The 16774-nt window shown below is 39.9% G+C and overlaps 3 protein-coding genes across 3 annotated transcripts in view; 1 reads left to right on the top strand and 2 right to left on the bottom strand.

The window, feature by feature from the left end:
- Window positions 1-16774, top strand: part of LOC308078724 (nucleoporin p54-like) — a gene marked incomplete at its 5' end in the record, with an annotated part of 280426 nt that overhangs the window by 147122 nt on the left and 116530 nt on the right. The window lies entirely within an intron of this gene.
- tmem203 (transmembrane protein 203) overlaps window positions 9267-16774 on the bottom strand; it is a 48651-nt gene continuing 41143 nt past the window's right edge. Inside the window, exon 3 of the transcript XR_013932487.1 lies at window positions 9267-9309. The gene's annotated coding sequence lies outside the window, so the exon portion shown is untranslated. The remainder of the gene's footprint in view (window positions 9310-16774) is intronic.
- tprn (taperin) overlaps window positions 9344-16774 on the bottom strand; it is a 41615-nt gene continuing 34184 nt past the window's right edge. The window contains exons 2-4 of the mRNA XM_080420340.1: window positions 16484-16706; window positions 11349-11473; window positions 9344-9898 (exon numbers count right to left, since the gene is read on the bottom strand). Coding sequence (XP_080276466.1) covers window positions 9836-9898; window positions 11349-11473; window positions 16484-16706 — 411 coding nt within the window. The 3' untranslated portion in view covers window positions 9344-9835. The remainder of the gene's footprint in view (window positions 9899-11348; window positions 11474-16483; window positions 16707-16774) is intronic.

Raw genomic sequence — 16774 nt, 5'->3', positions numbered from 1 at the left:
ATCTGTTATTAGTTGACATTAAAATCAACTAAATATACAAATAGATTACCATTCATGATGGTTGAATCAATATTGATTCCATAACATTGATTCAATATAAAATCAATTAAAATGTGCATGTAGATTTGTAGCAATTTGTAGCAACTGTAGAAATATTAGACCTTAATTGTCGAATGTTTAAGCATGTTCTAATCATGTATACTTTACTTTAGACCATTTTTCAAATATTTAATTTCTTAACATTTTGGACATAATAGCCAGGTTTACATCGAGGTGCCCAGACGTCCCTAGTGCCCACCTATCCTGTTACCTTATGCCCCAGAATAGGGACACTAGTCTTCATGTATTTTACGCCAGTGGAAACAAGCCATAGGCTTTCTTGGGTTTAAAATCCTCTTAGCTGACCTTGTATTGAACTGTACTTTCCTGTGCTTTAAAAAAACTGCTAATAAAGTATTCAATCATGTTTATTCTGCCAGTTTTCATATGAAACGCTGTAGATCACTGTAGGAGCCTCATGTGACTTATGCCAAGTCTCGCCTTTTTATTATTATATTGACGTAAGAGGTATTGCACACTTGATTGACAGATTGGCCACTGCACTGGTGGGCGTGACCACCGGAGCTCCACCAGTGCTGGGGCGCTGCAATGCTAATAACCAGAGTGTAGAAGAGAGAGTAACGTCACGCTTTGATCTCGCCGCAAAGCGGGCCTCTATGGGCTATAGTTCCAAACATTGGAACTATCTCATTGACGCAGACAGAGCACTTCCGCATTCCATTCTTACAATGGGAGTCGACGCTACTGTCATTACTCTCTTTCTAAATTACTCTGCTAATAACTAGTCATGGCGCGTTCACCTGGCACTGTAGTGTGGGAATGTGGAAAGAGAGGGGGTGAGCGTGGGAGCAGGCAATTTCTGTTGACTAATATTGCGGCTGTAATTGAGAGTTAAGAGCAGTGGTGTAAAGTAACTAAGTAGAACATTTACTAAAGTACTGTACTTAAGTACAATTTTGAGGTAAGGATAAGGATAAGGATAAGCCGTACTTTTACTTTACTGGAGTATTTCCAATTGTCAATACTTTTACTTCTACTCCACTACATCTCAGGGGGCAAATATTGTACTTTTACTCTAGTATAATAATTTGAAAACTTTAGTTACTAGTTACTTTGCATAATTATTCAAATTATTACATTATAAAACATACATTAACCACTTTAGCCCTATTTTATACCTAGGCTATGAAAATAGCCGATCTACAAGCTCACAACGCATCGCGATTGTGAGCTTGTAGATCTGCTATTTTCAAACATTATAGTACTTTTACTTTTGGTACTTTAAGTACATTTTGATACCAATACTTTTGAACTTTTACTTTACTTTAACTTTTACTTTACAAGTAAATTTTTAATTCTGGACTTTCACTTTGTAACAGACTACTTCTACATTGCAGTATTGATACTTAAGTAAAACATTTGAGTACTTTTTCCACGACTGGCAACACCTTACGTCAATAATAATAAAAAACACGAGACTTGGCCTAAGTCACATAATGGCTCTTATACAATCACAATGTGTCAAAGTGGTCACACATACCGTTCATGAAAGTCACACATTCTGAGCTTCACACATATTCAAGTCTATTTATTGAGCTTTACTTTGTACAAGTGTGACATCATTTTTTTCTTCTTTTGTTGCCCAAATCATTGACAAGTAGGCTAACATTGTTTTTCTTCTCTTTTTTTCTTCTTTTTTCATTTTTTTTTTACAGTAAGCACATCTGTTGTGATGCAGATTTACATACAAGTAAAAGAGGAGTACAAGATGGACCTTTCTACCATTATAGTCACTACAGTATGACATGACATTTTTACTTCTCAACAGGAACAGACAGGAAAATAGTGCAGCCCGAGGCAGAGACACAGGGTGGTCCGTCTGAGTCCCCCCCCCCCCCTATGATTCAGAAGCATGTGATCACTGGAAAATTAACCATTTAAACCCTCCAGCGGTTCCTGAACTTTTTTTTTGCCCAAAAGAGAAATTTGTTGTCTCCCCCCCGGGATCCAAACTATTGAAAATAGCAGATCTGCAAGCTCACAGCACGTTGAGAGCTTGTAGATCGGCTATTTTCAGCAAAGAGGGGGACAAAAGGGAGGGGACAGAGTATAGACTCCTGGACAAATAAATAAATACATAGGGTTTAAATGGTTAAGATCAATTCATAACCCATCACATGACAGTGTTGTTTGCTGAAAATAACTGATGTTCAATGTTCAATTCTTACTCAATTTCTATGAATTGAGTACAAAGGACCCCAATGGAAACAAGCCATATAGGCTTTCTTGTGTTCCTCTTAGCAGACCTTGCATTGAACTGTACTTTCCTGTGCTTTTTTGGTGTTGCAAACTGCTAATAAAGTATTCAATCAATCCATCAGTCAAAGATCAGTTCTTGTCAGAAAGAGACATTGTACGTGTGACGGAGTAGAACATTAGGTCTGCCTCTTTTTATCCACTGCAACGATGACGAGACAAGAGTCCATGGAAAACCCCCAAAAAGGGTTGAGAGGTAGAGGCAACGACTTCTGCCTGATTCATGCTTCATCGTCAGACAACGCCATGCGCCATTTATAGCCAACCTACAAGCTCGTAGACGGGCGATTTTGGAGCTTGCAGACTAGCTAGTTCCTAAGGGGGACTTGAGGTCTGCAAGGGCAGCAATTATAGCACAGATCAGTGGTTCTCGGGCCCCAGGGAGGACCCTCGGGTTCAAATGGACCCTTATAGGTCTGTATAACTCTCAGAGTTATGGGGGTCCGTGGAAATTAAAACGTTTGAGAGAACCACTATAGCACAGATGATTGTGGCTGGTATGGCATCAGATCATTAGCCCCATTCAAATAGCAGGACCAAGTAAGGTTTTTTTCTGGGTCCCAAAAAGGGGGCCTTTCACTTAATGCTTAGAATGTACATTTACCCTTGATTTTGGAATAAACAACGGTTTTGCACAGCAGCCATATCGGAATTGGGCCTCTTCCTTACTTCCTTAACAGGTATTACCAATGATTCTAATGAAGACTCTGTTCCATTTAGTGTAGCACAGTGGTTCTCAAGGCTTTTAAATTTCAAGGACCCCCATAATGAGAGTGTACAAATGGAACCAAATGGACCCTTACGGGTCTATTTGGTTCCATTTGTCCATTTGTTCCATTTTGTTCCATTTGTACACCATTTGCACAATATCAGCTCCCTGACTTGACCAGAATGGAACAGAGCCTTCATTTGTACCATTGGTAACACATGTGAGGGAAGTAAGGAAGAGGCCCAATTTCTTTCTAATATGGTTGCTGTGCATAGAGCCTAGTGCTGATATATGATATATACAGTATATATATATATATCAAATATGTCTTGGTGTCTGAGGGGAAAGGTGGGAGATCTTAGTTAATCCTGCGGACGGAGGAAATTCTGTTTCAGATTCACCTAAGCTGGTGGCTGGCTGCTCAGATGACATGATGACCAGTCATGATGAGCGTTCAGTGGGAAAGCAATTTAGGGGGATAGATAGGTGTCTTGCTCAGGGACACTTAACCCTTTAAGACCGGGGGACGCATCTGTGTAACCACTTTATCCATATTTTATACTTTTGGCTATTCAAAAATAGCAGATCTACAAGCTCATAGCGCGGCACCGAGTGCCGTGCTATGAGCTTGTAGATCTGCTATTTTTTTTAAAAATCCTGTTTTTTTTTTGTGCAAATCTTTGAATATATATCTATAAAGCAATTGTTTTTTACTCAAATCTTTGCTTCTGGGGGTCCCTGGATTTTTTTTTTTTAGATGGGGGTCCGCAGCCAAATACATATCGTTGTGGGGCTCCTTGACACTGACATTAATATTATAGCAACATAAGTGTTTCAGAAAACTGTTTTAAACTGATTTAGAAGACATTTGTAGAATCCCCAGAAGCAATAACATTTTAGCTAGAAATGCTCGCTTTAAATATATATATATTCAAAGATTTGCACAACATTTTTCACGATTTTTCAAAAATAGCAGATCTACAAGCTCATAGCGCGGCACTCGGTGCCGCGCTATGAGCATGTATATCTGCTATTTTTGAATAGCCCAACGAAATCTAAAAATGACACACAGATGCGTTCTCAGGTCTTAAAGAGTTAAGTTCCTATTATACTGTGCGGGGCCGTGGAGGCGAACCAGTGATTATGCCAGACGCTACGACTGCTTCCAGTCCGATTACTGGATGTTGTAAACAAAGTCACAGTGGAAACAGTAATTTCATGCCTTTTCCTAACGTTTTACTGTACCTGCTAGGGCTGGGCAATCAACCGAAAACACATTGAAACCGATATTTCTTTAGAACCAATAACCGGCATTATCTTTTCATGTAGGTTATTTGAATAATCGAGAAGCAGTTTAAAATCTTTTCTTTAATATATAATATTATTATAATCAACTAAATCAATTTAGTCTGTAGTTCATATGTAATCATCTGCAAAGTTTGAAATAATGGTGATATTGATTTGAGGTCGTATCGCCCAGCCCCTTGTACTGTACCTACTGTACTCTCCCACTACGCGGAAATGAGGCATTTTTTCTTTTGAAAGTGGTTACCAACGGTTACAGGCAGCCATGCTGGAAGAGAAGAGAACTAAACCAACATTCCGTGCAAGGCCTCCGTTATTATACCATTAAAAACAAAACTAGTCTGACAAAATTGTCTCAATTGGCAAAAAAAAGACATACATTGTACAAAATGTTATGGGGGGCGGGGGGGGGAGAGGGGGTACTTTTGTGACAAGTATGGTGGTAAAATGAAGCTAGCAGATTGAACTTGGTCCTGTATTGAAACCCAGCTGTTTGTTAGGTAATGACAGCAAGGCCAGCAATCATAAGGTTTTCAATGCAAGGCTGTGGCAAGAACGAAAATATTAATAAAAAGACAAGAAACATGAACATGACATTCATCGGCAGTGCATTCATCCATTCAAGAGTTGTAATTCAATATCACAGCTATATCCATTTTGAAAGAAAACAACAAAAAGCCTAAAAGTCCTTCATTAAATATGACTTTAAAACAAGAGGGCAGTGTAAAACTTTCATTTTGTCTTATTTGATTGATCATAATAAGACATGTAAACACTCAAAAGTGCTAGTTAGCCAATCAATTTCTCAAGTATTTTTTGTCCCAGGCATAATTTTGTAGTTATACATTTTGTTTCCCCTAATTATGGATGTTATTTTGGACAAAACAAAAACCCTCTTCAATAAGATATCTTTCAAGGGCACATTTCCCCTTCTCATCACCGAAGCCTGATTTATACTTAGTTACACTCCCGGACGTCCCGCGCCGAAAATAGCAGATTTACAAGCTCACCGTGCGCTGCAAGCTTGTAGCCTGGGTTCCAGCCTGCTTCGCTACGTTCGGCGGACTTTATTTTCTCTCTTCGCTTCTCAGTCTGGAAAGCCTCCTATCGCCAAGGGAGGCGGGACATGCCAAAAGCTTCGAATCGAACCTGGGGCTTCTGATTGGTCTGTGGTGCGGGGCTTTCCAGACTGAGAAGCGAAGAGAGAAAAAAAAGTCCGCCGAACGTAGCGAAGCAGGCTGGATACCAGGCTAGCAAGCTTGTACATCGGGCTAACTTTCGTGCACGATAATGGCACGCAACTAAGTGTGAATCAGGCGTTACTCTATTCCTTCACATGAGGTGCAAAACAAGGCTTAAATCAATGACAGTGCAAAATGAAACAAACAGAAATATAATTTAGACCGCAGATAAAACAAAAGATTTCTAATCGCATTCGATACAGACAGGAAGGTTCCATCAAAAGTGTTGACGATTCCACCAAAAACCAATTGAACTTGATCAGAGAACTAAAATAAAAAAAAACGTAATGCTAGAGGCAAGTAATAAATATTGAAACTGTACATCAATACTGGCTGAGGAGAGTAAATGTGGAAAATGAAACGAATGAACAAAACTCAAGTGGTGGCCATTTACAGAAACACATTAATCAATTGGCATTGCGAGTAAAAAAATCTTTTGGAGACTTTGAATGGTCTCGTATACAAAACAAATCATAAAAAAAGATGATTACATTACATAATTTTAAACTTTCCACCCACAAACACACACCCCATACACACGATCTACCATTCACCCCCTGCAAACACACCACATTATGAAATGATAATAATAATAATAATCAATGTTGCCTTCATTACTGAAAAAGGACCAGCTTACTTTCCTGTGGAATGTTGAAAGTACACAAGGTCTGACTGGAAAAAGATCCAGGAGGGCCGTTCCGATCCGTAGTCCATGAGCCCCCTTTCCAGTTCCGTCGCCCCAACAGCAATTTATCCATACAAAATACTTTTATAAACCAGCTGCTCTCTGACATGCAAACTTCAACGTATAACACAGGGAAAAATATAGTTGCCTTTTGACAAGGTGCCGTGCCAGAGAAAGCCATCATTGGAGATTTGATAGTTTTGACAGCACAGCCAAATAATGCGATTGTTATTTTGAAAAAATGGGAAAACAGCATATTTATACACGGAAACATTCTGCCAGGTGTATTTGATATTGTGTTGTTGTGTTATGCATCATTCACAATACTGACGTACAGACATTATTGGCCAAGGTCACTTTTCAAGTATATTATCAAAAAAATTATACTTTGCTTAAATCAAGGACATGAATCTTTACCGGGTCCATAGGGGACTTGTGTTGAAGTTTACTTGCCATTGGACTCCAGAGATCTGCTAGCTTCAAACCAAACCCAGCAGCTTGAATACAGCATAGTTTGCCAGAAAAAACATACAAAACTAAAAAGGCATACGTACAGAAGCATTACAGTAAAGAGAGAGAGAGCAAGAGAGAGAGTGAGAGAGAGAGAACCGAGCAGTCGGCTGAAATAAGAACATGCAGGTACAAAAAAAAAAAAAACGAGACAAAGAACTACAATTGTGGCACCCTTTCACTATTGAAGTCTTTTTTTTTGTTTTCTTTAACGAGTCCACCACTCATCTAACTGCACACAGGGTTCTCCGGCGCCTATATACGTTTGGAGAACGTTCTCTGAAAAATGACATGTTTCCATGCTAACACTGACACTTTGTCACCATGGTCGAGCTGCGTAATGGACGTCGGGCACTCATGGCTTCCTGCTCGTTAAGGAATTTTGGTCACTGACTTTCATCGAGTCTCTCTCTCTCTCGCTCTCCCGTCTGCACCACTTCTCGCCTCCGCAATACCGGCGGGATTCTCGGAGATGATGATAAGATGCAAAGAGAAAGCGAAACGTCACAAAAACATCAGAGTAAGGCTGGGCGATATACAGTAGATACAAATTAAATAACCAAATACCTCAATATCGATATTGTGATATCATTTTCCCCCGCATACATTAAAAAAAAATAGCCAATCTACAGGCTTGCTTACAGCGTTGCTTGTAGATCGGCTATTTCGGCTATTTTTTTGTAAGATTTCCGAAAGTAGAAAATAAGGCTTAAGTGATTAAAACCAGGAAAAGATATCACTTAACCCGTTGAGACCTGAGGCGATTCTTAAAAATGTTTTCTAAATCCTAAACTATCAAATTTTCAAGATTTTTCAAAAAGTAGCAGATCTACAAGCTCGTAGCGTAGCACTCGGTGCCGCGCTATGAGCTATTTTTGAATAGCCCAAAGAAATCCAAAGTGACACAGATGCGTTCCAGGTCTTAAAGGGTTAATGCCATATCACGATATCCAAAATCCCAGTCGATATCTGGTCTCATATTATACAATATCGATATATATATATCGCCCCGGCCCTACGTCGGGGGAAAGAAAAGACAGGAGAGGCTTGTTGGAAAAGACAAGACGGATGTGGAGTCTCACAGTTTGAAGAGTGTGTTGCCTATGAGCAAGGCAGCGAATGAGAGGATTTGACGACGGATCAGCAGAGAGGATGACAGATTAACTTGACCAGGATAGCGATGGAAGACAGTCCTGCTGCTTTTTTTAGGTCTGTGTGACTACATGTGATCCATGTCTGGTTGTTAAGACAAAACGCGAGTGCATCGCGATAACAGAGTGACATTAACACTAGTAGCCACGTGACGGCGGAATCTGATCGTGGTTTGTTAAAGTCAAGCTGAAATGAGAAAAACATCTCTCTGTCCCAGTCATATTGTGCTCCTATTTAACAATGATGTGCCAAAGAAAAAAATGTTATTGAATTTTTGTGTTTTTACTGTATATCAAAATCCAATCATGTTTTCCAATGTAAACAAAATGACAGGCGCTTACAGTATTTCAGCAAGAACCAACAAACGTCTTCCACACAGAGCTAAGATTCATTATGCTATAGAGTAGACAGACACCAGAGGGTGGTGTTGTTGTATGCCGTACGCAGTTACGGCAGTGATCTACCATTTCTCAAAACGATCTCATTTTTACAGCTAAACGGTACACCGAAAATATGTTTCTGGAAACCTCCGAGGCGAGAAATAGGTGATTTCAGCAACAGAGACTTTGATCTAGCACTGCCTTAGTTTGATAAGATTTTTTACTTTGTGGTCCGAGGTTTGACCTCCAGGCAAGGCGGGTCATGGTAACTGCCATGCCCGAGATGAGTGCTCATGGGTGGGGTAGGAGACGCAACACAGACAGTGGGGTGTCCGTCCGTCCCAGGAGGTTCCAAAAGCTCCATGCGGTTCGACCTCCCGCCACCCATCACTGTGATTTGACCGAGACGCTATGTCTCACCCTCCTATATCCTATCCTGTGTCACTTGGAAATGCGTCACGATACGAAAGTTAAGATACTTGCGAGAAATACCATTTCAGCTCGACTCTAACCCCCGATTTGTACTTGTAATTGTGTGCCGTGTCACGCGCCGAACCAAGCGACCGTGCTGAGTTTAGAAAAATCATCATAGGCTTGAAGATGTTGAATTCAAAGTGTCGTTGGCTTAGGGATGGGATCATAATAGTTATTATCGTTTATCGTGATAGAAAACGATACACAATAATCGTATCGCAGATATTCAAATTTATCGTGAAATTGTCCTCCGTCATACGCTGGGATCAATTCACCTTTGCCGAGCTGCATATCCCGTACCACTTAAACCCTCTAGAATTGTTAAAATACACCTGTAAAGAACATACTTGAAAGTCTTTTTTTCAATCTCTAAATCTCTTTGCCAAACATAGCCGATCTACAAGCTCACAACGCGTCGCAACGCGACGCGTTGTGAGCTTGTAGATCTGCTATTTTTGGCAAATGTTCCACCCCAGACTATGGATCATGGGGTTCAAGTGGTTAACAAAAGTGGCATTTTTTAAGAGTTTTAAGCATATTTTGATTATCGCGACAATATCGTAAATGACTATTATTTTCACAATTTTCACAATTGTCACAATAATCGTCCCATCCCTACGTTGGCTGCCTGCCGACGCGTTTTGTGAGCTTGTGGCCATATTCGGTGCGCAACGCTGGCACGCAACAAAGTATAAATCACCCTTAAGCTTGTCCATTATGCCTTGCTACTTTGGCAGTAAGCCATCATTCATGTGTTCGTTTGTCTGGTGAGATAGTGAAAGCGAAAGCTCTGAATCCTTTGGCCATTGTAGGCCTTTGTAGGATCTGAACAGTCAGTGCCTTGGGTCTTGGTCGGGGAAGTGTGTGCTTTTCTGTCCTTGTTGTTGTTGGGAGTGTTGACTGAAGTACGACAGGCCCGGGTTCTGATGGGTGTGACACTAGGAGGGCTCTTACAGTGGCGGCTTGGTTTTCGGAGATAAGAGTTCTATTTGGTCCAGAGACATCAGAAGTAGAGAGCAGGCTCGCTACTGAAGTCGGACAGAGACGAGCTGTCAGCTGGTGTGAGCTATGAGAGAGAGAGAGAGGGAGAGTGTTGAGGGTTCAAGTTAAAATAGTATTCATTATTTAATTTCAATTCAACTATGGAAATGTAATTAATTAATTACTATCTAGGCCAAGTAATGCACCCACACAACACGGGAGAATATAGTCATTGTGCTTAATTATAAGCCCTGTACATGAGACACTGTTCTATTCAAGTTCTTTAAAAAGGTAGGGTAAGTGATTTTCTTTGGTTAAAATAAGTGTTAAATAGCTCTATATTGTGATAGTACTCATTGCTATAGGGTGTTTGTTCAGTAACAGGAGTCTCCTTGTCTCTCCAGCTCTTTATTAAACAGAAAATTCATTTTCAGGTCGGGATACTAATTTTATCCAATCAGGATAGAGAACTCAGTCAGGACACTATAAAAATGAAGCTGATAAATGGGTACTCTCTTCTGATTGGCTAAAATGTTGTCACCTACCTGAACATGGATTTTCTGTTTATTAAAGAGCTGGAGAGACAGGGAGAGCCCTGTTAACGAACAAACACTATATAGCAATTACTACCACAATATAGACCATTAACCTTTTAACCAAAAATATCACTTACCCTACCTTTAATTGTTGTGTGCGTACGGTACAGGCAGTAGCTACTGCAGGAAGTAAAATGCTCTAAATTGCACTGTAAATTCCTCAGTGTTCATTTTAACTCTGAGAGTGTACAACATTTGCACACTCTCAGAGTATTATTACACTACAATGCAACCAAATGGACCCGGACATTTAATGTCACATTTAATGCATTTCTATATACTCTCAAGAGTTACACATGTGTAAATGCACAACACTGAGGATTTTGCGGTTAGTCTCTACAGTACATCATTGTCATTAACCCTTTAAGACCGGGAATGCATCTGTGTAACCACTTTAACCATTATTTTTATACTTTGGCTATTAAAAAATAGCAGATATACAAGCTCATAGCCTATGAGCTTGTAGATCTGCAATTTTTGGGGGAAAAAATGGAAAATGTTTGCAAATCTTTGAATATACTGTATATATTTTTTAAGCGAACATTTGTAACTCCAATCTTTGCTTCTGGGGATTCTACAAATGTCTTCTAAATCAGTTTCATACAGTTTTTAAAAAGAACTTGGTTCTCAAAAATGATATGTATTTGGCCGTGGACCCCCATCTCAAAATATGTTGTTCCAGGGACCCCCCCAGAAGCAAAGATTTGAGTTACAAATGTTCCCTTTAAAAAAATATATATATTCAAAGATTTTCACAACTTTTCAAGTTTTTTGCCGCGCTATGGGCTTGTAGATCTGCTATTTTTGAATAGCCAAAGTATAAAATAATGGTTTAAGTAGTTACACAGATGCGTTCCCGGTTTTTAATGGGTTAAGGGAAAATCCTGTATGTTTTCTTGACAGCTGAGCTTGATTAATCCATAAAATATGCATTTTTACCATGACTTCCTCCGACATCTGTGTGTGCTGGGAATTGGCGTCCCCCTGGTAAACTGGGTCATCGAGTTTGTGTTCCTGCCAGGCGTTGAAATCCACCGAATGCTTGGGAACGTAGCTCGACAGGTCTAAGAGAACGCAGAGGGAAATGCAGAGTTATATACTATACTACTGATCATACAAAACATATTCCACCATATCAATCACACGAGGTAGTGTGTCAAGTGCAATTGATTAGATACGAGTTATTTATTCTCATAATCTACATAATGTGCACCAAACCTTTCAGTACCGCAAACTGACCTGTAGGTGTCACCCAAGATCACCAATTAGTCAGACTGTATTCCTATACTATACAGTCAGGACTAAATCCATTTACTTGCCTCAGACTGACCGGCAAAATAGCAATATTTTTGAACAGCCAAAGAATACAATAAAGTTAAAGTGGTTCAAATCTAAAGTGACAGATGCTATCCCTGTCTTAACCCATTAAGACCTGGAACGCATCTGTGTGACTTTTTTGATTTGAGCTAAAAAGCATTATTTTACACTTTGGCTATTCAAAAATAGCAGATATACAAGTCGGCACAGAGTGCCGCGCTATGAGCTTGTAGATCTGCTATTTTTGAAAAATCGTGAAAATGTGTGCAAATCTTTTAATATATATTATTTTAAAGCAAACTTTTTAAACTAAAATCTTTGCTTCTGGGGGTCCCTGGAACAAAACATTTTGAGATGGGGGTCGGCGGCCAAATACAATAATTTTGGGGGTCCTTGACATGAAAAAGATTGAGAACCACTGATATAGAAACATATTTTTTTTTCAGAATACTGTTGGGATTTAGAAGACATTTGTAGAATCGGCTTCAGGTCTCTTTTTACCTGCCTTCATCGGTTTGTCCTGCACCTGTTTTATAGTGGACGTGTTGGCTCTTTTTCTTTTGATAGGATAGAATTTAACCCATTCAATCCGGGAACGCATCTCTGTCATTTTAGATTTATTTGGCTATTTTAGAAAAAAAAAAAAATCTTTTTTGCAAATCTTTGAATATATATATATATATTTAAATATTTTTTAATATATATTTTTTAAAGCAAACATTTGTAACTGTCAAATGTCTCAACAAATGTCTTCATTGTTCTGGAAAAAAAAACTATTGTTGCTATATAAGTGGTGCTCAAACATTTTCTTGTGAAGGACTCCCATAATTATGTTTTTGCCCCCAAAAGCAAAGATTTGAGTTAAAAATACATGTATTCAAAGATTTGCATTTATTTTTCTACAAGCTTGTAGCGCAAGTGCTGCACTATTTTTGAATAGCCAAAGTATAAAAAATAATGGTTATAGATAGAAAAAATGACACGGATGCGTTCTCGGTTTGAACGGGTTTAACCAATGAAATTGATTAACGCCTTCAGTAGCAGATCAATGATTGTGGTGATGCTGGCTTTCTCAAAATCACCATCAACAAAAGGTAAGGGGGGGCAAGAGAATAAAATGGGTTGGCGACTCCCTGCCTCAGCCTGTGATCACTCATGACCAACTCTAGACCAGTGTTGATTTCATCGACTAAAACTATGAAGAAAAATGTTCGTCGACTACCTTTTTTCACTGACGAAAACCACATAAAAACTAAGCGATGATGACCAAAACTAAGACTAAATATATTGACAATTTTGTCAACAAATTAAAACTAGACTAAAATGTTAGGGACTAGTGGAGAAGAACTGAAAGACAAGTCGTTTTATGCTTGTGCTCGGGTGTTGCGCTCTGAAAATAGCAGATCTACAAGCTCACAACGCGTCGCAGTAGATCTGCTATTTTCAGCATGCAACCAAGTGTAACATCAGCCATTACGACGCCATCAAGGCACCGCCAACAAACATTTTAGTCGACTAAATCAACTGTAGATTTAGTCGACTATAATCTTATGATATTTAGTCGACTAAAACTAGACTAACAGTAAAACATTTCAGATGACTAAAATATGACTAAAACTAAATGGAATTTGATTCAAACGACTATGACTAAAACTGAATCAAAATTTGCTGTCAAAATCGACACTACTCTATACTGCCTTTTCTCCGGGAGAACGTGCACGTTTTTATTGTGGGCGACGAAGAGGGAGTAACACTGTGGTAATCTGAAGACTCACCTCTTCAGACTCCACCTCAGCCCTGTAGCACTTGCCCTCCTAGCCCGGACGACCTTGCAGGATTATGCAAAGGCTAACATGTAACTTAGATAGCGTGTTATGTAGACAGATGCCAGGTCATTGTTGACCTGGCATCCTAGTATATAGTGTGTATAGTTTCAATGTACAGGCTGATGATAGGTTCTTGGTTTACTTTTGTATTCGTTTATTATTAGATTCTTGGATTACGCATGCGTTACTTTATTATTATATTACTATTTCTATGCATTTGATGTATTATCTTGTGTCGTCCTTGCTTACTGTAAGTCGCTCTGGATTAAAAGTGTCTGCTAAATGCATAAATTGTAAATTGTTATAAGGAGCTGCTTTAGTTGTCTGTAAGTTGACGTTTGTTTTGATTAACGAAATAACATTCTGCATTCAGAATCATCACAACATTCTCTAACGACTTCTGCTTCTTTCAGAAATAAAACCTACATTGCTGCAAAAATCTAATATCACAATATGCTCCCACCAAATACCTCTGTATCAATATTGTGACGATAATAAAAATGTTGTGATCTTGTAGATTGGCAATTTCTGCTATTTTCCAACATCTCTGACAAACAAGGGAACCAGGAGACCTGGTACTGCCAGACCCCTAGTGGTTGAAAGATCAGAGCACTACGTCACGCTAAGCTTGGCCAATCAAAAAGAGGACAGAAGACAGACCTCTTTTATGCCCATGTATGGACGAAAGGGGGACCGACAAAGCCTCATGTAGGCCCGACCCCCTGGGTCTGGCAAAAATGTATAAATAAGGCTTAAGAGATTAACACCAGGAGAAGACAAACACTTATACCAGGGGTCTTCAACAGGGGGTCCGGGACCCTTAGGGAGTCCTAAGAGATACTGCAGGGGGGCCGCCAAATGTTTGTGTGATAGGGACTTTATTTCTTAATTTTTTTACATTAACTGCTTGAACCCTCGCATCCCTATTCTGTGGCGACAATTAGCCGAGATTGTTGAGGGTTTAACCCTTTTAGACCTGGAACGCATCCATGTCATTTTAGATGTCTTTGGCTATTCATATTCGCTATGAGCTTGTAGATCTGCTATTTTTTAAAAATCACGATCTTAAGAATCGGACTCAGGCCTTAACTCTCTCAGTGCCACGCCCCGAGATATCCCGAGTTTTCCCCGAGTACCCTCAGTGCCAGCACGAGTTTTTACTTGCTATTCTGTTTATTTTTCATGATCACTTTCGCTTCCTGACTCCTTCAGGCTCATTGGGATCCGGTTTCATGACGCAGATTCCGTTTCCGGTTCTAATTTTTTTCCCGCGATCATTTTCGGCCAGAATAGGGAAAGTCACGTTTTTTCACACGGTATAAAAAACAAACGGAGAGGTCCACGTCTACTCTCTTAGGTCTGGCTGACGATCAGTCATCGTAGTCGTGTATCACATCGTAATTTAGCCCGATCAACGATTGTCAAAAATGTCAACATCCGGTTATGACCGGATGTGACGTGAGCCTGTTTGGGAGGGGGCGAGTGAGCCAGCGAGATCATCAATGTGTCGATTTGTTGCTCTCTACTGGTAGAACTGTATTATGGGTTTAAAAAACCCAATCAGATCATTTATTTGAATGAAAAATTACAAAATTAAAAAAAAAACGCAAATTGCTGGCACTGGGGGAGTACTTTATGAAAATACTCTTGGCAGTGAAAGAGTTACTGGGTTAAGTTGTGAAATGTCTGAAAAAACACATTTAACACATTGAATGCCAAAAACGGTCCGGACCATTTTTGAGGGTCCAAACGAGAAGTGCCGAAAACGGTCCGGACCGTTTTTGACCCAATTCTATTTTTATACATGTGGGCCACGTGGGGCGCTAAAACGAAACTTTGACATCACCCAAGGAGTTTCTGAGAAGAAGAGGCTGGATCTGGCTCCATGTCAAAAATCCTTCCGGTCGGCGTTTTCAATGTTATCTCCTTGACTAAAAGCTTAATATCTCCATTTCTTTTTAACGTGGTGGAAACGAGCCGTTTCCGATCGGCGATCACGCTGCAATGGAGGATCGCGTTGGAAATATTATTGTTCCAGGCGTTAGTCGGGACCCTCCGCCGTCTCGCACGCACGCTTTGTTTACATGCACTTCCGCGTCGGGGCTTCTGCAGCACGAAACGTATAACGCAAGTGGATGGAAGAAATGCAGGCACTCAACGTATAATATTTTAATAAACCTCTGGCACCCAATGTGTTAACATGAATCGGATATGTAGTGGGGGGTCCCTGCTTCATCTCTCTCTCAGCTAAGGGGTCCTTGGCCTGTAAAACGTTGAAGACCCCTGGACTATCTGGATCCCTGGATATCGTGACAATATCACGATATCCAAAATCCCAGAAGATACCTAGTCTCATATATCACGAAATCAATATGATATCCTGGCCAGTCCTACACTAGTGTCCTCATATCTCACCAGCGGTGGTGGAAAAAGTACTCAAATTCTTTACTTAAGTAAAAGTACCAATACTGCAATATAAAAATACTCTGTTACAAGTAAAAGTCCAGAATAAAACATTTACTTGAGTAAAAGTACAAAAGTATTGGCATCAAAATGTACTTAAAGTATCCAAAGTAAAAGTACTAAATATTTGAAAATAGCCGATCTACAAGCTCACAACGCGTCGCGCTGCGACGCGTTGTGAGCTTGTAGATCTGCTATTTTCAAATAGCCTAGGTATAAAATAGGGCTAATGTGGTTAATGTATGTTTAATTATATCATAATTTACATCTGAAAAGTAACTAGTAACTAAAGTTTTCAAGTAAATTTAGTGGAGTAAAAGTACAATATTTGCCTCTGAGATGTAGTGGAGTAGAAGTAAAAGTAATGGAAATTGGAAATACTCAAGTAAAGTACAAATACCTCAAAATTGTACTTAAGTACAGTACTTAAGTAAATGTACTTAGTTACTTTACACCACTGTATCTCACCAGTGTTGGTGGTGGTGGTGTGGTGAGCGGGTGAACTGGAGAAGCTGGGGCGGGGGATGTGTATGCGTCCCACCATGCTGGGCTGGTCGTCGGCCACCTTCCTCCCTCCTTCCCGCCTCACGCTCTCCTCCTCGTCCTCCTCGTCCCCGCTGTCCCACACCGTGCTCTCTGACGGATACTCATATGTGCTGCTGAGGATGGACTCGTTGAACGAGATCTTCAGCTGAGAGAGAGAGATAGAGAGAGAGAGAGAGAATTGTTATACAACCATTAACTGTAAAAGGAAAAATA

Source organism: Gymnoscopelus braueri, assembly GCF_963280865.1.
Source record: "Gymnoscopelus braueri genome assembly, chromosome: 22".
Lineage (NCBI taxonomy): Eukaryota > Metazoa > Chordata > Actinopteri > Myctophiformes > Myctophidae > Gymnoscopelus > Gymnoscopelus braueri.
The sequence above is the reverse complement of the archived record's forward strand: the minus strand, read 5'-3'. Positions and strand labels throughout refer to the sequence as shown.